Source organism: Haematobia irritans, chromosome 2, assembly GCF_050003625.1.
Source record: "Haematobia irritans isolate KBUSLIRL chromosome 2, ASM5000362v1, whole genome shotgun sequence".
NCBI classification, from domain to species: domain Eukaryota; kingdom Metazoa; phylum Arthropoda; class Insecta; order Diptera; family Muscidae; genus Haematobia; species Haematobia irritans.
Window position 1 is genome coordinate 23,266,853 of NC_134398.1, and position 27,658 is coordinate 23,294,510.

Here is a 27,658-nt window from a genome sequence, read left to right on the forward strand (position 1 = left end):
TTTATATATTTCTTAAATTAATATTTCATTTATTTATTTTTAAAATAAACATGCGTTTTGTATTGTGTTTTCTTTTTTTTTTTTTAGTTTTCATATACTTAAGATTAAAATGAAGAATCAAAAAAAAATTTAACTAAAACTATTCACAAGAGAGGTACAAGTCTTCATGGCTAAGGAATTATGCTGAATAGCATCTATAGAAATCAATCAATGTACAAATAAAAAAAAACAATATAAATTAACTCAAATAGAGTTAATGATGATGTATACAGGAGTTGGGGCGGGTGAAGAGGTTGTTTTCAGGGTGGTGGGGGTATGAGTGGCTTTTGCACTACAGCAATGCAAAATACAATGTAAGGCCACGTTTTTTTTAGCTAAATTCATTACAACAATTTCATTAAGTGAAATTTAATTAGATTAGAAAAAGCTGTATAAACTAAGTAGATAATCCATAACAAAAGTTCATACGAATTTAATAACAATTAGTCCAAATTAAGTAAAAATAATAAATAAACTTCTGGGCCTTATAATTCCTATGAGTTGATAACAAATGCCCATTTTAGGGGGGTGTTTTTGGTTTCTTTAGGTTTCTTTTCAAAACATTTTTGGTTCTAAGAGACAAAACAAACATCCCAGCACCAAAATTGTCGTGGAGAAATAACTCTTCAGTTTTCTTATTCGTACATTTTTTCGACTACATCTTCATATTGCTTGTTCACCACATTACGTTTAACCTTAAGTGTGGGACCCAATTCTCCAGTTGGTATGGAGAAATCATGAGGCAAGATAGTGAATTTTTGGACTTTTTGGGCATTAGAAATGGAATGTTTGTTGGCCCGCTTGATAGCATCTTCAATGGATTTGTAGACCTTAGGGCATGGACCGGCGTTCAAAATATCCGAGAGGGTCTTGTGGTTAACGCCCAAAGATTTCATCCACATTAGGGATTCATGACTCAATTCATCCAAGGGAGCACCAGTGTCTTTGTCCATTTCGGTCTAAAATTAATGAAAAAGATAGTAAAAATAAATTTTTTCCTTTATTTTTTCTTTTATAAAATAATACCCACCTTAATTGTCACCAATACAGTCAAGTATTTACGTTGTTCACCTATCAGGAAGGCATTGGAAAGACCATCACACTCTTTCTTAATCAAATTCTCAATGTGAACTGGAGGAATGTTTTCACCACCGGCTGTAATAATGATTTCCTTGGATCTGCCTGTAATATAGACATATCCCTTGTCGTCAACGTAACCCACATCACCGGAATGTAACCAGCAATCATCATCCAAAGCTTCTTCAGTTTTTTCCTTGTTGTCAATGTAGCCCATGAATACGTGGCGACCACGAATGCAAATCTGCAAGAAAACACAAGATAATAAGAATCAGTAAATTGGTAATCATTAAAATAGGAAGACAGAAACTAGTGAAATTATTTGAAGGACCGGTAGCAATAAGTGCTTCTTCTGTACATAAAAAATGTCAGTAACAAACGAAAATTTGAAGTCTTAGTTTGCAGACATAGCCACTGAGATTCTATTCGCGTAATTCTCCAATAGAAACGGTAAATTTGTATTTATTTAATTATTTATAATAACAGGAGACCTTGTAGCGTTCGCTGGTAGCATCTTTATGTAGTGTTGCCCCCCGTTGGGCGCCAAATGTGGTGTACTTGATAATATATAGAATTTCAGGGGGTTTCATGACAGATATTCTCCTAAGCAGATGGGAGCCACCGTGGTGCAATGGTTAGCATGCCCGCCTTGCATACACAAGGTCATGGGTTCGATTCCTGCTACGACCGAACACCAAAAAGTTTTTCAACGGTGGATTATCCCACCTCAGTAATGCTGGTGACATTTCTGAGGGATTCAAAGCTTCTCTAAGCGTTTTCACTACAATGTGGAACGCCGTTCGGACTCGGCTATAAAAAGGAGGTCCATTGTTATTGAGCTTAACATGGAATCGGGCAGCACTCAGTGATAAGAGAGAATTTCACCAATGTGGTATCACAATGGACTGAATAGTCTAAGTGAGCCTGATACATCGGGCTGCCACATAACCTAACCTTACCTCCTAAGCAGATCAGTTCTATACCCTCAAGAAGTTAAATCGGTCTATATGGAGGCCTTACTAAATGGGCCTATAAAAACGAAATCCTATACTGCTTTTCAGGCACATTTGATAAAAACTACGGTTTCTACAAGCTTAAGAAGTAAAATCGGGACATCGGTCTATATTGGGCTATACCAAAACATGGAACAATACAGACTATTTTCGGCACACCTTGTTTTGGTCCTAAAATACCTCTAGATTTCCAATTTCAGGCACATCGGAAAACGGATTTCAGATTTTCACACGAGAAGTAAATCTGGAAATTTTACATCGAGTTTCAAGCAATTTTCATGATAAGTGCGTCTTCTATACCCCCAAGACGTGAAATCGGTCTATATGGAGGCCTTACCAAATGGACCGATAAAAACTTAATCCGATACACGTTTTTGTGAGCCTAAAATACCAGAATATTTACAATTTCAGGTAAATCTGATAAAAACTACGATTTCTATAAGCCCAAGACCCCATATCGGAAGGTCGGTTTATAAGGGGACCATACAAAAACATGGACCCATGCTCACCATTTTTGGCATCCCTCTTTATGGTTCTAAAATAACTCTAGATTTTCAATTTCAGGTAAATTGAATAAAAACTGCGGATGCTAGAAGCCCAAAAAGTAAACTCGGGAAATCGGTCTATATGGGGGCTATACCAAAACATGGACCGATGCTCACCATTTTTGGCATCCCTCTTTATGGTTCTAAAATAACTCTAGATTTTCAATTTCAGGCAAATTGGATAAAATCTACGGATTCTAGAAGCCCAAGAAGTAAAATCGGGAGATCGGTCTATATGGGGACTATATAAAACCCTGGACCGATGCTCACTATTTTTGACGCACCTCTTTATGGTAATAAAATATTCTAGATTTCCAATTTCAAATTGGATAAAAACTACGATTTCTATAAGCCCAAGACCCCAAATCGGGAGGTCGGTTTATATGGGAACTATATCAAACCCTATACCGATATAGCCCATTTACGAACTTGACCTACCTGCAGACAAAAGACGATTTTGTGCAAAATTTCAGCACGATTGCTTCATTATTGAAGACTGTAGCGTGATTACAACAGACAGACGGAGATGGTTATATCGTCTTAGAATTTCTCCCTGATCAAGAATATATATACTTTATATAGTCGGAAATCGATATTTCGATGTGTTACAAACGGAATGACAAACTTATTATACCCCCGTCACCATTCTATGGTGGTGGGTATAAAAAAATGCGAAAGCTATTGCTAACTTCTAAAATAATAAAGCATTTTTGATAGTAGCATATTCATATTTCGTTGCCCCATGTTGGGCGCCAATTTCTTCTCGACTACACTACAGAAAAAATTAAAGCAAAAAAGACAAAAATTAAACTACTAAAATAAGAAAGAATGTTTTCTAGAAGCATCTTCATATTTCCGTGCCACATTTTGGGCGCCATATTCATATTTCGGCACCCTACGTTGGGCGCCAAATGTGAGGACGTGTTTTAATTTTAATTTTAATTTTCCAATAAAGATTTTTGACTTATTCAATTTAATTTCTCATTATATTCGAGAAATAGGGCAAGGTTTCGTTTTCTATACTAAATATTCTGTACTTACCTCACCATGACCCTTGTCATCCTTGTTAATGATCTTAGTTTCACATCCACCCAAAGTTTTACCAATAGAAGTCAATTGTGTGGTATCAGGTAAACACAAAGAGTGACAACCAGCTGTTTCTGACATACCAAAAGCGTCCAAAATCTTCAAATCCAAACTGAGGAAATATTTTTTCGTTTCTGGTGACATAGGAGCAGCAGCACTGACCAACGTAATGACACGATCCAAACCCAAGGCCTGTTTCACTTTGGACATAACCAAAGATTTGGCAAGCTTATAACGGAAACCACCATTTTTACTATAAGAAAAAAAAATCGGAAAGGGGGAAAAAATAAATTAATAAAAATTTTAAAATTTATTTAAAAATAATTTTAAATATTTTGAATTTTATTCAATTAAAATCCTATCGCATTTGATAAATATAAAAAAAAAATATTTAAGCTTTTAAAGTCTTAATAATTTGTTTTCTTTTTTTTTGTTTGTTGGAAGTCTATTCTTCCGCAACTCCATATCCATAAAATATTTTTTTGTCAGCTATTAACATTCCGGCAAACCACCAATTGCAAAGGGATTAAAAAAAAACAGAGGAAGAAGAGCTATGTCCCTAAACCACAACATGAACATCAACAGCCATATGCTAATGATGGTCACATTGGCAAGTGGATGATCGGAGTTCCTTCAAAGTTCTGCTCCCTTGCCGGAAAACCACAAACCTTGTTACCATTATACACCCTCACTTGGATCTATATCTTCGAGAGAGAGAGAGAGAGAGAATAGGTTGTTGTGATGCTTTCAGTGATGGCACACGTCCTGTTGTCCAATACCACCACATGTCAACTGCAGTTTGTTTAAATGTCATGAACTTCATTTGACTTGGTCTAACTGATATTGTGGTTGGTGGCATAAAGAGCTATGGATGCAATCGCTTTTTTCTTTTTGGTTTTGGAAGCGTAGGAGCGAAGTACGGGAAGATTTCCCAATATGAAATGGATTCACAAATTTGCATGTTTGGTATTCAGGAATAATTCTGGAACTCCCAAAAGGAATATGGTTGAAATATTTGTGGTGGTGGAGGAAAAGATCCTGCCTCCCTCCTATGCCATCTTTTCAACACATCAGGATAGTTTAGGGGTAATTTTGAAATCCTATAGAAGAATTTCCTAGCAGTAAAGGTAAGGAATGCATGCAGATTTTATTCCAATTCAAATTTCAATAGGAGTTACCCAATAATAACAATCATGTCCGTACTAGCTTTAGGGATTGGGATTTACGTTTGGTACGATTTTAAGGTGGAGCAAAGATAAATTGAATTTTGTTCAGCATTTACATAGAATTTAGTAGGTAATTTATTCCCCAAGAAAAGGTCATTTCTAAGTCGCAATACAAAAGAGAAAAAATTTAACATGGATATTTTATTGGAAAATGTGTTTGGGAATCACGGTTGCCACAGTTTTTTATAGAAATAAAACCCAAATTTCCAATAGAAAACAAGTATATACGGCCGTAAGTTCGGCCAGGCCGAATCTTATGTACCCTCCACCATGGATTGCGTAGAAACTTTTACGAAAGACTGGACCACTTTTGGTATGGTTGTTAAATATAATAGACTACCACACGTACCAAATTTCAACCAGATCGGATGAATTTTTCTCCTCTAAGAGGCTCGGGAGGTCAAATCTGGGGATCGGTTTTTATGGGGACCGATATGGACCAATTTTTATGTGGACCGATATGGACCAATTTTTGCATGGTTGTTATAGACCATATACTAACACCACGTACCAAATTTCAACCGAATCGGTTAAATTTTGCTCTTCCACGAGGCTCCGGAGGTCAAATCTGGAGATCGGTTTATATGGCGGCTATACATAATTATGGACCAATGTGGACCAATTTTTGCATGGTTATTAGAGACCATATACTTACACCATGTACCAAATTTCAACCGGATCGGATGAAATTTGCTTCTCTAGAGGCTCCGCAAGCCAAATCTGGGGATCGGTTTATATGGGGTCTATATATAATTATAAACCCATGTGGACCAATTTTTGCACGGTTTTTAGAGACTATATACTAACACCATGTACCAAATTTCAGCCGGATCGGATGAAATTTGCTTCTCTTAGAGGCTCGGCAAGCCAAATCGGGAGATCGGTTTATATGGGGGCTATATATAATTATGGACCGATGTGGACCAATTTTTGCATGGTTCTTAGAGACCATATACTAACACCATGTACCAAATTTCAGCCTGATCGGATGAAATTTGCTTCTCTTAGAGGCTCCGCAAGCCAAATCGGGGGATCGGTTTATATGGGGGCTATATATAATTATGGACCGATGTGGACCAATTTTTGCACGGTTGTTAGAGACTATATACCAACACCATGTACCAAATTTCAGCCGGATCGGATGAAATTTGCTTCTCTTAGAGGCTCGGCAAGCCAAATCGGGAGATCGGTTTATATGGGGGCTATATATAATTATGGACCGATGTGGACCAATTTTTGAATGGTTGTTAGAGACCATATACTAACACCATGTACAAAATTTCAGGCTGATCGGATGAAATTTGCTTCTCTTAGAGGATCGGCAAGCCAAATTTGGGGGTCCGTTTATATGGGAGCTATACGTACAAGTGGACCGATATGGCCCATTTGCAATACCATCCGACCTACATTAATAACTACTTGTGCCAAGTTTCAAGTCGATAGCTTGTTTCGTTCGGAAGATAGCGTGATTTCAACAGTCGGACGGACGGACATGCTCAGATCGACTCAGGATTCACCACGACCCAGAATATATATACTTTATTGGGTCTTAGAGCAATATTTCGATGCGTTACAAACGGAATGACAAAGTTAATATACCCCCATCCTATGGTGGAGGGTATAAAATAGGCAATAACTGTTAAAAAAAAATAAAATTGTGGCAAATTTGTATAGACACCATTTTTTGTAGAAATAAAATTTTGACAAAATTTTCTATAGAAATAAAATTTTGCAACAATTTTCTATGGAAATACATTTTATAGAAAAATTTGATGCAAAGTTTCAAATTAAGATTTTTTAAATTTCGTAGATTTTTGGTAATATTTGCTCGAATTTGGTAGTTTATTTTTGGCCCGAGTGTTGTCACCGTGTTGGGAATCCCAACATATGACCTAAAACGAGGCCAAATGGAAAAAGAAGGACATGCAGACTTATATGTAAAAGATAGATCTTTTAGTCCTCTATCCGATGGTAAAAAACGGATATTGCAAAATCTGTTTGGGATTCCCAAACAGATTCCCTGTATAAAAATGGGGGCATTGCTACTCGAAAGAAATGTGACCATTGTGGTCAAATGGAAAAAAGATGAGCATCCAGGTATATATGTAAAAAGTTAAATATTTTAGTCCTCTATCCGATGGTAAAAAACACATATTGCTAAATCTGTTTGGGATTCCCAATATATGGGCTACATAAATGTGTAGGAGGTGGTCCTCGAGATAAATGTGACCACTGTGGTCAAATGGAAAATGATGAACATACAGATTTTTTGCGTGAAAGATAAACCTTCAGTCCTCCATCCGATGGTGAAAAATGGATATTGCAAAATGTGTTTGATAGTCCCAATATATGGCCTAGAAAAAAATGCGAGGCACTGCACCTCGAGAGAAATGTGATCACTGTGCACAAATGGAAAAAGATGGTCAACCAGATTTATATGTGAAATAGAGATCTCTTAGTCGACTATCCAACGGTTAAAAACGGAAAATATATTTGGGAATCCCTATATAACAAGTAAGGAAAGTCTAAAGTCGGGCGGGACCGACTATATTATACCCTGCACCACTTTGTAGATCTAAATTTTCGATACCATATCACGTCCGTCAAATGTGTTGGGTGCTATATATAAAGGTTTGTCCCAAATACATACATTTAAATATCACTCGATCTGGACAGAATTTGATAGATTTCTACAAAATCTATAGACTCAAAATTTAAGTCGGCTAAAGCCTTAAGGTGGAACACAATGTTAGTAAAGAAATATGGGAAAAATTTAAATCTGAAACAATTTTAAGGAAACTTTGCAAAAATTTATTTATGATTTATCGCTCAATATATATGTAATAGAAGTTTAGGAAAATTAGAGTCATTTTAACAGCTTTTCGACTAAGCAGTGGCGATTTTACAAGGGAAATGTTGGTATTTTGACCATTTTTGTCGAAATCAGAAAAACATATATATGGGAGCTATATCTAAATCTGAACCGATTTCAACCAAATTTGGCACGCATAGCTACAATGCTAATTCTACTCCCTGTGCAAAATTTCAACTAAATCGGAGCAAAAAATTGGCCTCTGTGGTCATATGAGTGTAAATCGGGCGAAAGCTATATTTGGGAGCTATATCTAAATCTGAACCGATTTCAACCAAATTTGGCACGCATAGCTATGATGCTAATTCTACTCCCTGTGCAAAATTTCAACTAAATCGGAGCAAAAAATTGGCCTCTGTGGTCATATGAGTGTAAATCGGGCGAACGATATATATGGGAGCTATATCTAAATATGAACCGATTTCAATAAAATTTGGCACACTAGACTACACTACTAACTGAACTCCTAGTGCAAAATTTCACCCAAATTGGGGTAAAACTCTGGCTTCTGGGACCGTATTAGTCCATATCGGGCGAAAGATATATATGGGAGCTATATCTAAATCTGAACCGATTTTTTCCAAAATCAATAGGTATCTATTCTGAGCCAAAACACATACTTGTGCCAAATTTGAAGTCGATTGGACTAAAACTACGACCTAGACTTTGATTACAAAAATGTGTTCACGGACAGACGGACAGACGGACATGGCTATATCGACTCCACCCTGAGCATTTTTGCCAAAGACACCATGTGTCTATCTCGTCTCCTTCTGGGTGTTGCAAACATATGCACTAACTTATAATACCCTGGTCCACAGTGTGGAGCAGGGTATAAAAATCTCGAAAATGGGAATTTCTATATATAAATATTTTTCATTTGGCAACAATGGTCACATTTCTCTCAGAAGTCAAAATATTGATTTTTCAACTTTTAAAAAAAAGTTGTAAAATCGAATGTGTCGTCCCTCAATTTTTAAACAAAAGGTATCGAAAAGCCGATTTTGCCAAATTTCAAAAAAAGTAAACAGTGCGAAAATTTGTTTTTCCAAATTTTAAAAAAGTCGACATGTCCAAATTTACAAAAAAAAAAAAAAAAAAAAAAAAAAAAAAAAAACTGAAATGTCGAAAATTCTACTTTTCCAAATTTTAAATAAGTCAAAAACTCGAAAAATATATTTTCCAAAATTTTAAAAAGGGCGAAAAGTGATTTTTGTTTTACTTTTTAACGCTCTAAAACTCTACTTTCCAAATTTTAAAAAGTCCGAATGTCCCAAAGACGTCTTTTAAAAATTAAAAAAGTCGAAAACTTAAAAAGTCAATTTTCCATATATTAATAAAGTCGAAGTTTCGAATCTTCCAAATTAAAAAATTCAAAATGTTGAAAGGTAGATTTTTCCAATTTTTTCCAAATTTCCAACTCGAAAAGACGAATTTTGAAAAAGTCGTAAAATCTACAAAACCACTTTTCGACTTTTTGATTTCAATAACCATCCCTAATATGTGGCGTTTGGCTTTTGGAGAAGGGACTGACTGAAAAGAATGATAATTAAAAAACAAAACGAGCTGCAGTCAGGCTTAAGATATTCTATTCCCAAGGCCAAACTCGTTAAGCCGTTCTTGTTTCCAGATGACAACTTAACTGCTCAGCCATTTTGTTGAGAGATTTGCGGCAGCCTATGGACCACTAACCATGGCGCAATGGTTAGCATGTCCGCCTTGCCTAAAAAGAGTCATGGGTTCAATCCCAGATTCAAACAAACACCAATAACCCTTCTCCGCAATGCTGGTGACATTTCTGGATGTTTCAAAGCTTCTCTGAATGGTTTCAATGCCGTTCATACTGGGCTATATAAAGGTGGTGCCTTGTCATTGAGCTAAACATAGAATGGGGTAGCCACCGTGGTGCAATGGTTAGCATGCCCGCCTTGCATACACAAGGTCGTGGGTTCGATTCCTGCTTCGACAGAACACCAAAAAGCTTTTCAGCGATGGATTATCCCACCTCAGTAATGCTGGTGACATTTCTGAGGGTTTCAATGTTTCTCTAAATGGTTTCACTGCAATGGGGAACGCCGTTCGGACTCGGCTATAAAAAGGAGGTCCCTTGTCATTGAGCTTAACATGGATTCGGGCAGCACTCAGTGATTAGAGAGAAGTTCACCACTGTGGTATCACAATGGACTGAATAGTCTAAGTGAGCCTGATATATCGGGCTGCCGCCAAACCTAACCTAGAATGAGGCAAGTCTCATTATGGAGGATGATATCAATCCATAGAACTTCATTAAGTTCACCTTAGGCCATATTGATCCATTGCGGTTCCTCAGTGGACCAATAGGGTCTAAGTGACACGGCACTCATTGATAAGAAAGAAGTTCACCACGTGTGGTATTACTATTGATAGAATAGTCAAGTGAACCCAAAATGACACTATACCTAACCTGAGCATCATCAAGTGTTTGGAATATTCCTATTATTCTATCTCATGGAATAGTTTCACTTACCCCTGACTCTCCATGTAATGCTTCAATGTGACACCCTTGGCCCAACTGGCCAACATTTTCTTTAAACTGCCACTGGATGAGGAGACGGCCACCATACGTTCTTGGAATTTTTCATAGACACGTGGCACACCCATAAATCTTGTTGGACGAGCATCTTGCAACGATTTCACCAGTGTACCTTTCAGTGCATCTTTATCGGCAAAATAGACACAGCCGGCAATGGAGGCCATTGTATAGATATCCACTGTCTGGGCAGCCACATGGGACAATGGCAGATAGGAGACCAATGCCTCAGAGCCAACGACAACACGTTCCAATGATTTGGTGATGGCACGACAATCAAAGGTGATGTTATCATGGCTAAGCATGACACCCTTTGGCATACCCACCGTACCGGACTACAAAGGCGAAAGAGAAAAGAAAGTAAGCAAAAACTATTGGGGAAATTATTCAAATGACTATGGAATAAAATGCATTCCCAGTTGCATCTATCTAAGCATGCATATGCTACGGACTTCGGGCATCCCACATTGTGCTGGCTTTCAACTTACAGTGTAAACCAAACAGCAACATTGATTGATGGCAATGTTTTCCAAACGCTTCTTGAATTCATCCTCCATATCGGCAACATTCATGGATTCAATTTCAGACCACTGCAAAAGAAAAAGAAATGAGCCCATTAGGTTTACGAGGATAGTTGTGGTTTAGCTTGCTTGCTGGTTTACTTACCCGGTAATAGCCATCCTCTTTCTTCATGAAGGGGGCATAAGGTTCTTGTATTTGAATGGCCGCTTTTAAATTTGGCAATAGATCTTTAATGGCATGGATCTTTTCCATTTGTTTGGCATCATCGACCACCACAATTTGGGCATGTGAATCCTTGAGGACATGCAAAACAGCTTCGGCCGAATTGGTAGTGTAAATACCAGCAATAACACCACCAGCATGTATGGCTCCCATAGCGGAGTACATCCATTCGGCACAATTAAAAGCTAATACACCGACAGCGCAATGGGCCTCCAATCCCAACTTCATAAAGGCTTTGGCCGTTTGATGTACCTTCTGTTCATATTGTCTGTGGATGAGGTTTAATTGAAATGATGTAGAAACCACAAAAATAACTCGGTTGGGGCGATATATGTTCTGGTCTATGTGCATTTATTTACCTGTAAGTAACTGTGTTATATTCCTTTTTGGCATTCTTTGATCGAAGGGCTGGGTAGTCAGGGTAATTGTTGACGGTACGCTTCAATAGACCAGGAATGGAAATGGGCTCTTCGGCTCCCAAACCTTCTTTGGTCATACGTATTTTTACAGGATGTGAGACATCAGTGGTACGATACACTTCACTGGGCAAGAGACGATTCGGGCCAGGACGATTATATAGGGCTTCCATTGTTGGTTGTTGCTAGTATTATAAAATCTATAAAGAGAAAATAAAATTGAAAAAAATTGACATTAATATCCGAGGAGTTTAATAAGCGAATATTTTTTCAAAGCGATTTAGTTTCTCTTTGAGGATTTCATTTCTCTTTGAGAAACAAAACTAGTTTAGATTACATGTTTAGATTTACATGTATGTATATCAAAACTGCTGAGCTAATCCAATGTGGCATGATCTACGAGTTACTTTGAAACGCCTGATTTATTTCCTTGTCATCATCTTACACAAATCTTAAAAATATTATTAAATTTTACCCTATACTTATGCACATTTAAATAACAAGCCATACGATTTTACAACCCTTAAACAATAAAAGATAAGCAATTCCAACTTAAACGAGTCATTAGAAATTTCTCATTTCATATAAACACGCTAGTTATATCGAAAAACGGAAATAAATTACTGATATATACGTATATATACGTATAACCTGTATATTCATTTCAGTTAAAAAAATACAACGTCACCATATAAAATGGAAAAATATATAATTTATGTTATTTTCTTTTTTTTTAATGATGTAAAGTAGTAAAATAAATTTTTCTATACCGTTAAATTCCTTATAATTACGAATGCTTGCTTCACGATCGTAATAGAGTTTTCCTCGGATGCAACAATGATAAAAACATTTTCTATAGAAATAAAATTTTGACAAAATTTTCTACCGAAATAAAATTTTGACAAAATTTTCTACCGAAATAAAATTTTGACAAAATTTTCTATAGAAATAAAATTTTGAGAAAATTTTCTATAGAAATAAAATTTTGACAAAATTTTCTATGGAAATAAAATTTTGACAAAATTTTCTATAGAAATAAAATTTTGACAAAATTTTCTACCGAAATAAAATTTTGAGAAAATTTTCTATAGAAATAAAATTTTGACAAAATTTTCTATTGATATAAAATTTTGACAAAATTTTCTATAGAAATAAAATTTTGACACAATTTTCTATAAAAACAAAATGTTGACGTATAAATAAAATTTTGACAAAATTTTCTATAGAAATAAAATTTTGACAAAATTTTCTATAGAAATAAAATTTTGAGAAAATTTTTTATAGAAATAAAATTTTGACAAAATTTTCTATTGATATAAAATTTTGACAAAATTTTCTATAAAAACAAAATTTTGACGTATAAATAAAATTTTGACAAAATTTTCTATTGAAATAAAATTTTGAGAAACATTTCTATAGAAATAAACATTTGACAAAATTTTCTATAAAAATAATATTTTGACAAAATTTTCTACCGAAATAAAAATTTAAAAAAATTTTCTATAGAAATAAAATTTAGAGAAAATTTTCTATAGAAATAAAATTTTGACCAAATTTTCTATTGATATAAAATTTTGACAAAATTTTCTATAGAAATAAAATTTTGACAAAATTTTCTATAAAAACTAAATGTTGACGTATAAATAAAATTTTGACAAAATTTTCTATTGAAATAAAATTTTGAGAAAATTTTCTATAGAAATAAACATGTGACAAAATTTTCTATAGAAATAATATTTTGCAAAAATTTTCTATAGAAATAAAATTTTGGAAAAATTTTCTACAGAAATAAAATTTTGCCAAAATTTTCTATAGAAATAAAATTTTGACAAATTTTCTACCGAAATAAAATTTTTACAAACTTTTCTATAGAAATAATATTTTGCAAAAATTTTCTATAGAAATAAAATTTTGCAAAAAATTTTTCTATAGAAATAAAATTTTGACAAAATTTTCTACAGAAATAAAATTTTGGAAAAATTTTCTACAGAAATAAAATTTTGACAAAATTTTCTATAGAAATAAAATTTTGACAAAATTTTCTATAGAAATAAAATTTTGACAAAATTTTCTACCGAAATAAAATTTTTACAAAATTTTCTATAGAAATAATATTTTGCAAAAATTTTCTATAGAAATAATATTTTGCAAAAAATTTTTCTATAGAAATAAAATTTTGACAAAATTTTCTACAGAAATAAAATTTTGACAAAATTTTCTACAGAAATAAAATTTTGACAAAATTTTCTACAGAAATAAAATCTTGATAAAATTTTCTATAGAAATAAAATTTTGACAAAATTTTCCCTAGAAATAAAATTTTGAGAAAATTATCCCTAGAAATAAAATTTTGACAAAATTTACTATAGAAATAAAATTTTGACGAAATTTTCAATAGAAATAAAATTTTGACAAAAGTTTCTATTGAAATAAAATTTTGACAAAATTTTCTATAGAAATAAAATTTTGACAAAACTTTCTATAGAAATAAAATTTTGACAAAATTTTCTATAGAAAAATTTTGAGAAAATTTTCTATAAAAATAAAATATTGACAAAAGTTTCTACAGAAATAAAATTTTGACAAAATTTTCTATAGAAAAGATTTTGACAAAATTTTCTATAGAAAAGATTTTGACAAAATTTTCTATAAAAATAAAATTTTGACAACATTTTGTATAGAAATAAAATTTTGCAAAATTTTCAATAGAAACAAATTTTGACAAAATTTTCTATAGAAACAAATTTTGACAAAATTTTCTATAGAAACAAATTTTGACAAAATTTTCTATAGAAATAAATTTTGAAAAAATTTTCTATAGAAATAAAATTTTGACAAAACTTTCTATAGAAATAAAATATTGACAAAACTTTCTATAGAAAGAAAATTTTGACAAAATTTTCTATAGAAAATCTTTGAGAAAACTTTCTATAAATATAAAATATTGACAGAAGTTTCTATAGAAATAAAATTTTGACAAAATTTTCTATAGAAATAAAATTTTGACAAAATTTTCTATAGAAATAAAATTTTGACAAAATTTTCTATAGAAATAAAATTTTGACAAAATTTTCTATAGAAATAAAATTTTGACAAAATTTTCTACCGAAATAAAATTTTGAGAAAATTTTCTATAGAAATAAAATTTTGAGAAAATTTTCTATAGAAATAAAATTTTAACAAAATTTTCTATTGATATAAAATTTTGACAAAATTTTCTATTGAAATAAAATTTTGACAAAATTTTCTATAAAAACAAAATTTTGACGTATAAATAAAATTTTGACAAAATTTTCTATAGAAATAAAATTTTGACAAAATTTTCAATAGAAATAAAATTTTGAAAAAATTGTCTATAGAAATAAAATTTTGCAAACATTTTCTATATAAATAAAATTTTGACAAAATTTTCTATAGAAATAAAATTTTTACAAAATTTTCTATAGAAACAGATTTTGACAAAATTTTCTATAGAAACAAATTTTGACAAAATTTTCTATAGAAATAAATTTCGAAGAAATTTTCTATAGAAACAAAATTCTGATAAAATTTCTAAATAAAATTCTGATAATTTTTTCTCCAGATCGACTCAGGAGCACGGTTGCCACCGTTGGTAGAATTCTACCAAAAATGGAAGATTTTTTACTGCTTGGAAATAAAATAGTGACAAAATTTTCCGTAGAAATAAAATTTTGACAACATTTTCTATAGAAATAAAATTTTAACAAAATTTTCTATAGAAATAAGATTCTGAAAAACATTTCTATAGAAATAAAATTTCGTCAAATTTTTATTTTTATGAAAAATCTTTAGTAATAAAATTTTACAAAAAAAAATTCGTTAGAAATAAAATTTGGAGAAAATGTAAAAATAAAATTGTGAGAAAATTTTCTATAGAAATAAAATTTTTACAAAATTTTCTATAGAAATAAAATTTTTACAAAATTTTCTATAGAAATAAAATTTTTACAAAATTATCTATAGAAATAAAATCGAATAATTATTCGTTTATAATCATTGTGTAAGATCTCCTAAAATATTAAAAAGCAAGGGGATTTAAGTGCCTTTTACTAGTTTATATTTTTGTATAATCAAAATTTAGTGAAAAGTACTTATATTTACACAAAAAGTACAATTTTTGTACTTTTTCAAACATGGTTGTTTCCATCCCTGTTGCCTGGTGTGATTTTCAACTTTTTCTTTTATCACATTTTGGTTTCTTATAAACGTTAATCTTATGCGAAGCATTTTTCTTAGAGAAAAAAACACCTAAAATGCATAGTTTTCTAAACTTTCTTATATGCGTTTTGCTTATATCCGTTACCTATGTATAGCATCTGAAGTGAAGGAACCATAGTCAACATTTTTTGTAGCCACATATATACGAGTTTGTATGATGTGGTATTTTGTTTATGAAATTTACGAATAAAGCGATAAAAACAAAACTAATAATGAGACACTTGTCATCTCGTTTTGGGCACACAACGTGGTCTGCTGTCTTTGTGAAAAAAAACATGAATCGCAGCTAACGCTAACGACGGCATTGTCAACCACAGTTGACGTCAACAGCGAAACTATTTATTGTTTTTTTTTCTTGATATCTCAAAAACAAGTCAAACAAGAAGAAAACATTCAAGTACGATAGACGAATGTCTGCCAACAAAACATGAAGTGGATATAATACACGGGCAGATATTAGCGTAGCTAGGATAGCAGTGGGCACGAACGGGAAGTAATTCCAAAAATAGCGGCATCAGTGGCACAGAGAAAATGTGACTATTTAAAATTAAATAAAACCTATTTGAGATTTAATTGTTTTCTTTTTTGTATTTTTTTATTTAACTTTTTCTGGTATTACTGGAATTACCATTAGTATCTGCCCAGGTATTAAACCTGTTGACTGGTTTGGCATATATACTACCTTGACAATGAAAGTTGGCTATTTTCAAAAATAAATGCTAATGTCAATTCATTAAAATTCGATTTAAATGACGTTGAACTATTATAGAAAGATATACAGGGTGGGACATAGAAGTGTAGGTTAGTTTAGGTTCGGTGGCAGCCCGATGTATCAGGCTCACTTAGACTATTCAGTCCATTGTCATACCACATTGGTGAACTTCTCTCTTATCACTGAGTGCTGCCCGATTCCATGTTAAGCTCAATGAAAAGCGACCTCCTCTTTATAGCCGAGTCCGAACGGCGTTCCACATTGCAGTGAAACCACTTAGAGAAGCTTTGAAACCCTCAGACATGTCACCAGCATTACTGTGGTGGGACAATCCCCGCTGAAAAACTTTCTGGTGTTCGGTCGAAGCAGGAATAGAAACCACCACATTGTGTATGCAAGGCGGGCATGCTAACCATTGCACCATGGTGGCTCCCTAATAGAAGTATAGAAAGATAATCTACACGCAAAAAAAGTTTGGAAAATGTGTATCGAAAACATTGTATTTCTTTTTTAAATTTCTTTAATTGAGATTTAAGCACCTTAAAAAATTTACACAGACTGATTTGTTTTTATGTTTTGTTTATTTTATTGTTATTGCTCAAATGGGAATTCTTAAATTTTCCATTTTAACTTTTTTTTAATAACAACATTTTAAAATAAAAACCCGAAATTTTATTACTTCTTTATAAAAGAGATTTTTGTGAAATATATTCCTATAAAAATATATTTCTTTTATAAATGTACACGTTTAAAAGAAACTTTTTTCTTATATGCAATAATTGTCTGTAAAAAAAAAACGCGTATAAGAAAAAACAAATGCGCGATTTTCTGACTTCCTTATATCCATACCCATTGTATCTGAAAATTTAAAGGTTACGAATTTATAAAAAAAAATCCGGTACCGTGACTCGAATCTGGATTGTCTGCTCCATACGCATTAGCACATTGCACCACCGACGGAGTTGCCATCACAGTTGCCACTCGAGTCAAAAACAATCTACCAGAATTTGAAGAAAATTTTACTAAAGACTACCAAATAAAAAAAGTTTTTATTATGCAGTTTTTGACACATTTTTTATTTTATTTTAAAGGTTTATTTATTATTTTATGATAACTCCTATAAGCGACATTTTGTTTGAATTATAAGTGCGTCGAAGTTTTAAATATTTTGAGTTCGAACCAACATGTGAAAATTGCTACTTTTACAAAAAGGGAGAACTTGCCCGCAATGGACTTAGATAATATTATAATATTGACTGTTTAGAAAATTTAGTAAAAATTTTATTTTTACTGACAAATTTGTCAAAATTTAATTTCTATAGAGAATTTTCTTTTGTATATAAAATTTTATTGAAATTCTATATTCCTATAGAAAATTTTATCAAAATTTTATTTCTATGGAAAATTTTGTAAAAAATTTTATTCCTATAGACAATTTTGTCAAAACTTTATTCCTATAGAAAATTTTATCAACATTTTATTTCTGTAGAAAATTGTATCAAAATTTTATTTCTATAGAAAATTTTATCAAAATTTTATTCCAATAGAACTTTTTTTTCAAAATTTTATTTCTATACAAAATTTTGTAAAAACTTTATTCCTATAGAAAATTTTATCAACATTTTATTTCTATAAGAAATTTTGTCAAAATTTTATTCCTATCGAAAATTTTGTCAAAATTTTATTTCATATAGAAAATTTTGTCAAAAAAATTATTTCTATAGAAAATTTTATCAAAATTTTATTCCTAAGAAAATTTTGTCAAAATTTTATTGCTATAAAAAATTTTGTCAAAATTTTATTCCAATAGAACTTTTTTTTCAAAATTTTATTTCTATACAAAATTTTGTAAAAACATTCGTTTTGTTTGTTATTGTTGGATTCTCTTCAATCGTTATTGTTGTTTTTTTTATCTCAGCTTAAAGCCATGCATTGACTAAACAACAAGTGTAGCTTAAGCAAATTTATTTGGGCAAACCCCTATAGGAAATTTTATCAACATTTTATTTCTATAAGAAATTTTGTCAAAATTTTATTCCTAAAGAAAATTTTGTCAAAATTTTATTGCTATAGAAACATTTGTCAAAATTTCATTCCTATAAAAAATGTTGTCAACATTTTATTCCTACAGAAAATTTTATCAAAACTTTATTCCTATAGAAAATTTTATTTTTAAAGAAAATTGTATCAACATTTTATTTCTATAGGAAATTTTATCAAAATTTTATCCTATAGAAAATTTTGTCAAAATTTTATTCCTATAAAAAATTTTATCAAAATTTTATTTTTATAGAAAATTGTATCAACATTTTAATTCTATAGAAAATTTTATCAAAATTTTATTCCTATAGAAAATTTTATCAAAATTTTATTTCTATAGAAAATTTTATCAAAATTTTATCCTATAGAAAATTTTGTCAAAATTTTATTCCTATAAGAAATTTTGTCAAAATTTTATTCCTATAAAGAATTTTATGAAAATTTTATTTTTATAGAAAATTGTATCAACATTTTAATTCTATAGAAAATTTTATCAAAATTTTATTCCTATAGAAAATTTTATCAAAATTTTATTTCTATAGAAAATTTTATCAAAATTTTATTCCTATAGAAAATTTTTGTCACAATTTTATTCCTATAAGAAATTTTGTTAAAATTTTATTCTTATAATAAATTGTATCAAAATTTTATTTTTATAGAAAATTGTATCAACATTTTATTTCTATAGAAAATTTTATCAAAATTTTATTCCTATAGAAAATTTTGTCACAATTTTATTGCTATAAAAAATTTTGTCAAAATTTTTTTAAAAATTTTATTTCTATACAAAATTTTGTCAAAACTTTATTCCTACAGAAAATTTTATCAAAATTTTATTTCTATAGAAAATTGTATCAAAATTTTATTCCAATAGAAAAAAATTTTTGTGAACATTTTATTCCTGTCGAAAATTTATTCAAAATTTTATTTCTATGCAAAATTTTGCAAAACTTTATTCCTATAGCAAAATTTGTCCCTATAAAAATTTTTGTCAAAATTTTATTCCTAAAGAAAATTTTATTTGTACAGAAAATTTTTTCAAATATTTCTATAGAAAATTTTATCAAAACTTTATCCCTATAGAAAATTTTATCAAAATTTTATTCCTATAGAAAATTTTGTCAAAATTTTATAGGAATAAAAATTTTACAAAAATGTATTTGTATAGAAAATTTTACTCCTATAGAAAATTTTGTCAAAATTTTATTTCACATAGAAAATTTTATCAACATTTTGTTTGTATAGAAAATTTTGTCAAAATTTTATTTCTATAGAAAATTGTGACAAAATTTTATTCTTGTAGAAAATTTTTTTCAAAATTTTATTTCTATAGAAAATATTGGAAAACTTTATTCCTATAGAGAATTTTGTCCAAATTTTATTCCCACAGAAAATTTTATCAACATTTTATTTGTATAGAAAGTTTGGTCAAAATTTTATTCCTATAGAAAATTTTGCCAAAATTTTATACCTAAAGAAAATGTTGTCAAAATTTTATTCCTATAGAAAATTTTGCAAAATTTTATTCCTATGGAAATTTTTGTCAACGTTTTATTTCATATGGAACATTTTGTCTTTATTTCTATAGAAAAAATTGTCAAAATTTTATTCATAAAAAAAATTTAATTTGTACAGAAAAATTTTTCAAATATTTATTTCTATAGAAAAAATTGTCAAAACTTTATTCCTATAGAACTTTTTGTCAAAATTTTATTTCTATAGAAAATTGTGTCAAAATTTTATTTCTATACAAAAATTTGTAAAACTTTATTCCTATAGAAAAACTTGTCCCTATAGAAAATGTTGTCAAAATTTTATTCCTAAAGAAAATTTTATTTGCACAGAAAAAATTTTCAAATATTTATTTCTATAGAAAATTTTGTCAAAGTTTTATTTCTATAGAAAATTTTATCAAAACTTTTTTCCTATATAAAATTTTATCACAATTTTATTTCATATAGAAAATTTTGTCAAAAAATTATTTCTATAGAAAATTTTGTCAAAAAATTATTTCTATAGAAAATTTTGTCAAAATTTTATTCCAATAGAAAATTTTGTCAAAATTTTATTCCTATAGAAAAATTTGTCAAAATTTTATTTTTATAGAAACATTTCTCAAAATTTTATTTCATATAGAAAATTTTGTCAAAATTTTATTCCATAGAAAAAGTTGTCAAAATTTTTTCCTATAGAAAATTTTGTCAAAATTTTATTTCTATAGAAAAATTTCTCAAAATTTTATTCCTATAGAAATTTTTGTCAAAATTTTATTCCTATAAAAAATTTTGCAAAATTTTATTCCTATAGAGAATTTTGTCAAAATTTTATTTCATATAGAAAATTTTGTCAAAAAATTATTTCTATAGAAAATTTTGTCAAAAAATTATTTCTATAGAAAATTTTGTCAAAATTTTATTTCTGTAGAAAAATTTCTCAAAATTTTATTTCTGTAGAAAAATTTCTCAAAATTTTATTCCTATAGAAATTTCTGTCAAAATTTTATTCCTATAGAAAATGTTTCCAAAATTTTATTCCTAGAGAAAATTTTGTGAAAATTTTATTCCTGAAGTACCTTTTATGTGGTGAAAACTATAGTGCAAAATCTAACAAAACATCGAAACTTCTACCAATCTACCAAACAGTAAAAAATCTACCATTTTTGGTAGAATTCTACCAACTGTGGCAACCGTGGTTGCCATATGAACATCTAACGAATATGTTAAGACTTTTTCGTGGCAAAGAAAAACGATTTTTCGTGAACTTTTCCATTTCATTTTGTTACCGTCTGTTCACGATGTTGGAACGTAATTTATTCTATTAGTGTAACTGCTTTACTGTATGCGTTGACGGCTATATAAATTAAAAAAAAATATCTAAAATTAAATAATTTCTTTTACATTGTTTGTATTACAAAAAAAAATGTGCTAAGAACTAAAAAAGTTTGTGAAAGTAAGAAAGATGTGGGGGAAGATGCAATAAGAAAATCAAAAATCTTTTCCCATCCCGTAAAAGAATCAACGTTTATTACAAAAGGTTTTTCTGCCAAACAAACATCCCTACAGCGAAAGGCATATGGGAAACAATATTTGTTTGTCTAAAATTTCGTTTGGAAGGAGAGAATTAATTGCGTGTAAAATTATTGTTTTAATGTAATTTGTTTTAAATTAAATAAATCCCCACTTGCAATTCAGGTTTTATTAAAAATAAATTAGTAATTTACGTATCTAAAATTAAAAATGCATTATTTATTTTATGTCACCCTGTGAAATTGAATAATAATGACGTTTAATTGATTTTCATCAAAATTTGCCGTCTCATTCTATTTTTACAACAAAGCCAATTCTAACAAATAATTATTGTCTTTAATAATCTTCTTATATAAATAAATGAATATGAAATGATGCTACCAGTTTCAAAAAAAAAAAAAAAAATGTGATGGTGCGCATGTGCGACTACGCCTATGTAAATGCCAAAAATTTCTTTTATAAATGGTTGTTATTAACTTTTGCCTTTATGCTGCTTGTTCGCAATAATTTTATGATCGTATGATCACAACAAATGCGTGGTGGTTAGGTCCAGAGAGAGCGAGAGGTAGAGTGTCTGAAGTTGTTTGTGCACATTCATGAAAAATAAATTGTTCAAGTTATTTTGTTGAAGTATTTTTCTTTTGTTTTACAAAAAATGCTTTCAATTTGAATGGTTGGTGGTTGGTTGGTTGGACATGGCGTGATTTTAAGAATAGACAATAAATGAAAGTACCACAGAGAGTATCGTACCAAACAAAATGCTTTCTTTGACTTTCAAGGTAATTAGGTCTACCAATATATTGTGATTGTTACTGATAAATAAAAGAAATAAAAAATAAAACGTAAAATAACAGGTAATAAATGCAATTTTATATATTTAAACTAAAAAGAAATGTGAGTGCATCGAATGACTTAGGCCAGTTTAGAGATTTTTTTTTGATATTGATTGAGTTGGTATTGATGGAATAAAAATATACTTATAGTTTTAAATCTTAAGGTATTTAAATTATATTATATTGAATAATATTATATTGAAACTAAATTAAATTAAGTTAAATTAAATTAAATTAAATTAAATTAAATTAAATTAAATTAAATTAAATTAAATTAAATTAAATTAAATTAAATTAAATTAAATTAAATTAAATTAAATTAAATTAAATTAAATTAAATTAAATTAAATTAAATTAAATTAAATTAAATTAAATTAAATTAAATTAAATTAAATTAAATTAAATTAAATTAAATTAAATTAAATTAAATTAAATTAAATTAAATTAAATTAAATTAAATTAAATTAAATTAAATTAAATTAAATTAAATTAAATTAAATTAAATTAAATTTAATTAAACTAAATTAAATTAAATTAAATTAAATTAAATTAAATTAAATTAAATTAAATTAAATTAAATTAAATTTAATTTAACTAAATTAAATTAAGCAATATAAAATAGACATTAGTTTTAATTAATTAATTTTAATTATTATTAAATTAATTATTTGTATATATTTCATTATAAATCCCGCGTAATTTAATTGACATTCTTATTGTAGCCACATTCTAATTATATGATGAGGATTATATCATTAATGGACTGAGATAAATCATTTGTCTTCACATCTTAGTGCAACCAATTTAATAATAAACCATATGATTTACAGTCACCTATTATTCGAACAATAGGCCATTGACATTTCATAAAAATATGACTTACATTTTCTTCGAAACTATTAAAAGCGACAAAATTGTTTTTGTTTTTTGGTATTTTTATTTTACCTTCATATTTTTAACGGAAATATGCGCCATTAATGACGTTGACAATATTTTGTCCCCATTCTAAAACAAATAAAAAATAATAATAATAATAAAATGACACCTAAAAAATATTGTTGTTCAGCGAAATATATATATATGCACAGCGAAAAATAGAACATCAACAATTTCTTGAAAACTCTTAAAGTACATATACAAAACTATACTTTAGGCTATAGATATAAATATTAAAAAACAAATCGCATATGTGTTCAAAGTCCGAACGTTGAGAGGCATATTTACTGCTAATCTGAATTTTTTTAGATATGCTCACGCCCAAAAATATGTTCCCGCTTTTGGGATTTCTTGAAAACAATATTGTAAATAGATGTGAAATCATCAAAAACCCATATCATGGAAAAATTATTACAGCCGTTATACTCGTACATATATATTTGCAAAAAAATTTTTAAATATATTTTTATATGTACAAAATTAAAAATGAATAAATCAACATTTTTATTTTGCTGTTTATTTTGTCAGATGTATAGACAAGCAAAAAATTTAAAAAAGGGATATTGTATATTTTTGTAACATATATAATTTTCTTGTTAAAAAAAATAGTGAAAATGTTCTTTCTGGATCCGGAAGTGGTGCAAAATTGGCGAAGAAACGATGAATTTAACATGGGCTTGTCATAGGACGGATGTCCACCATTTCAATTTGCATCACTTCTTAAGGGAGCCACCGTGGTGCAATGGTTAGTATGCCCGCCTTGCATACACAAGGTTGTGGGTTCGATTCCTGCTTCAAACGAACACCAAAAAGTTTTTCAGCGGCCATATACTAGCACAATGTACCAAATTTCAACTGACTCGGATGAAATTTGCTCATCCAAGAGGTTCCAAAACCCAATCTCGGGATCGGTTTATATGGGGGCTATATATGATTATGGACTGATATGGACCACTTTTGGCATGGTTGTTAAATATCATATAGTAAAACCGCGTACCAAATTTCAATCAGATCGGATGAATTTTGCTTCTCCAAAAGGCACCGGAGGTCAAATCTGGGGATCGGTGTATATGGGGGCTATATATAATTATGGACCAATTTTTGCAGGGTTGTTAAAGACCATATACTTACATTATGTACCAAATTTCAACCGGATCGGATGAAATTTTCTTCTCTTAGAGGCTCCGCAAGCCAAACCTGGGGATCGGTTTATATGGGGGCTATATATAATTATGGACCGATGTGGACAAATTTTTGCATGGTTGTTAAAGACCATATACTAACACAATGTACCAAATTTCAGCCGGATCGGATGAAATTTGCTTCTCTTAGAGGCTCCGAAAGCCAAATCGGGGGATCGGTTTATATGGGGGCTATATATAATTATGCACCGATGTGGACCAATTTTTGCATGGTTGTTAGAGACCATATACTAACACCATGTACCAAATTTCAGCTGGATCGGATGAAATTTGCTTCTCTTAGAGGGTCTGCAAGCCAAATTTGGGGGTCCGTTTATATGGGGGCTACACGTAAAAGTGGACCGATATGGCCCATTTGCAATACCATCCGACCTACATCAATAACAAGTACTTGTGCCAAGTTTCAAGTCGATAGCTTGTTTCGTTCGGAAGTTAGCGTGATTTCAACAGACGGACGGACATGCTCAGATCGACTCAGAATTTCACCACGACCCAGAATATATATACTTTATGGGGCCTTAGAGCAATATTTCGATGTGTTACAAACGGAATGACAAAGTTAATATACCCCCCATCCTATGGTGGAGGGTATAAAAATGAATATCGGTAACTAAATTTTCTTATAGGAATTATAATTTTATTAGGATTTTTATCTAGCGTGGTTGTAAAATTGTTCTTTGATCATATTTTCTCTTATAAACCTGTTTTCTTATATGAATCCTTTTTCATACAAAAACGACATGTTATATAATGTTTTTATAAAAATTTCTGATATGCGTTTTTTTATGTACTTATATCCGTTACCTACTGTATACTCCCATGATCATGCTATGGTGGTGTGTATAAGAATAAGTTAATTAAAAAGTGGCTCAATATAGTAAAAAGATCGTACAACAAAATGTAAAATCATGACATTTAACTGCCCAACTAACAAGTGAGTAAAGTAGAAAGTCGGACGGGGCCGACTATACAATACACTAAACCACTCCTACTGAATTAGCAAACATAAGCATTTGTGGGGTATTATTGACATAGGTTTGGGAGATAAACCGCATATCTATATTTAAGAACATTAAGGGGAATATGTTTATGGGAGTTTTATCACAATCTGAACAGAAATGTCTGATATTGCGAGCTATAGTTGATTTTGCACCTACAGAATTAATAGGTCACTAATATTGTAACATTGGTTAATACATAAGAGTATTATGGTAATTTTTTGAAAAACAGGCGATATATATATATATAGGAGCTATATCTAAATCTGAACCGATTTGGATTATATTTCGCAGGTTTGGTTGATATTACAGGAGATTACCTTCTGCTGAATTTGAGTAAGATCGGTTAGTAAATGAGGCCACTACGGTCAGAAATAAGGTTATAAGGGGCACATTTTTGAAAATCGGACGCTGCGTATATATGGTAGCTATATCTAAATCTGAACCGATTTGGATGATATTTTGCACATATAATCAGTACCATAGAAGATTAGAGTAAGTCAAATTTGAGTAAGATCGATTGATAACTAAGTTTTTACGGTTTTATGGCCAAATTTGTGAAAATCGGATCGTACATATATATGGGAGCTATAGCTAAATCTGAACCGATTTCGATGAGTTTTTGCAAATATAGTAAGTACTATAGAAAATAGGATTTGCCCAAATTTGAGTAAGATCGGTTGATAAATAAGGGACTTATGGCCTAATTTGGGAAAATCGGGCGATACATATATATGGGAGCTATATCTAAATCTGAACCGATTTCGATGAAAATTGGCACACTTAAAATGTGGTCAATTAGATTACTTTGTGGCAAATTTGACGCCGATAGGTTAGTAAATGAACGCCCCCTCTGAACCTATTTAAATGGGAGCTATATCTAAATTTGATCCGATTTCAATAGCGTTCGTCCGTGAACCAAAAAAAGCTCTAAAAAGGTCTAAAATCAATATTTCTAGTAGGCACATTTTTTGGCATATCAAAGTTATTATGCCCTGACCACTATGTGGTTTAGGGTATAAAAATGTCACAAAAGGGCTTGAAAAAATAGTGGCACAATACATAAGCAACATTTTTTGAAATCTTGCCAAGTGATAACAACCTTATTTTTGGACCATAGATGGCGTACTTCATAAAAAATCGACCCAACGCAAATGTCACCATTACAAACATTTCATAATATTTTTTTATGATTTCACAAGTTAATAATTTAATTTAATATAACATACTTAATATATATTTGATGTTCGTACTATTCTAAGACTATCAATGAAAACAACATGTAATTTAATAAAAAAAAATATTTCCTTCTTTGTAGCAGTTACCATTGATTTAAATTCACATAAAACACACGTATTTTTCTACTTCCTTATAATCACTACGAAAAAACAAAATCACAGTCTAAGTTTTTTATATTCACAGTTCATTATGGTATTTGTAAATATCGCTTTAATAACACGGCAGATAACAATTATTTTATTTTTTAAATATTCTATTGACACTTAACCTCTATTTTAAAGCACATTTTTCTTTCGAATTTATTTCACTTCATGGATTTCTCAACACAAGCCGATATTTTTTTTTTTTAATTTTAGTCAGTTTAAATGCTGCAAATGCAAGTGATAATAAAAGCTTTTGGGATTTATGTTCAGGCGTTATTTTTTGTTTTTTAAATCATTTACTTTCATTGGTACATGACATTTGGTCTTTGAAAAAAAAACAAACACACAATTAAAAGAAAGTTGCTTTTACCATTCACTCATGTCCTTTCAATTTTCCCAATCACCATTTTAAGTGTTATGGTCTTGTGTTCATTTTAAATTTAATTTCGAGTTTTTTGAATTTTCTTTACCTTCTCCAAAAAAACAACACTTTCTCTGTTCTATTTCTCTTAAAGCTTAAAGAACGGTTCTTTAGATTTTGTTTTTCACCACACCGGTATTCCTTTTTTGCTTTTGTAACGAATATCTTCTTTAGTACGCTACGCGTTACCACTCACTCGTTTTTATTACACTCTACTATACTAGCAACTACCACGATCGGCATACGATCAACACGTCTCAGAGCCAACGAAAAGACTGATAC

At 30.0% G+C, this 27,658-nt stretch overlaps 1 protein-coding gene across 1 annotated transcript; it reads right to left on the reverse strand.

The window, feature by feature from the left end:
• On the reverse strand, positions 1-27,658 carry bgm (acyl-CoA synthetase bubblegum family member 1). Its single transcript, XM_075293551.1, has 8 exons — positions 27,426-27,658; positions 11,531-11,787; positions 11,094-11,439; positions 10,916-11,017; positions 10,365-10,762; positions 3,716-4,013; positions 1,070-1,360; positions 1-998 (listed from the first exon to the last, which is right to left on the reverse strand). The coding sequence occupies exons 2-8, from the start codon at positions 11,758-11,760 to the stop codon at positions 675-677; spliced, it is 1,989 nt and encodes a 662-aa protein (XP_075149666.1). The 5' UTR covers positions 11,761-11,787; positions 27,426-27,658; the 3' UTR covers positions 1-674.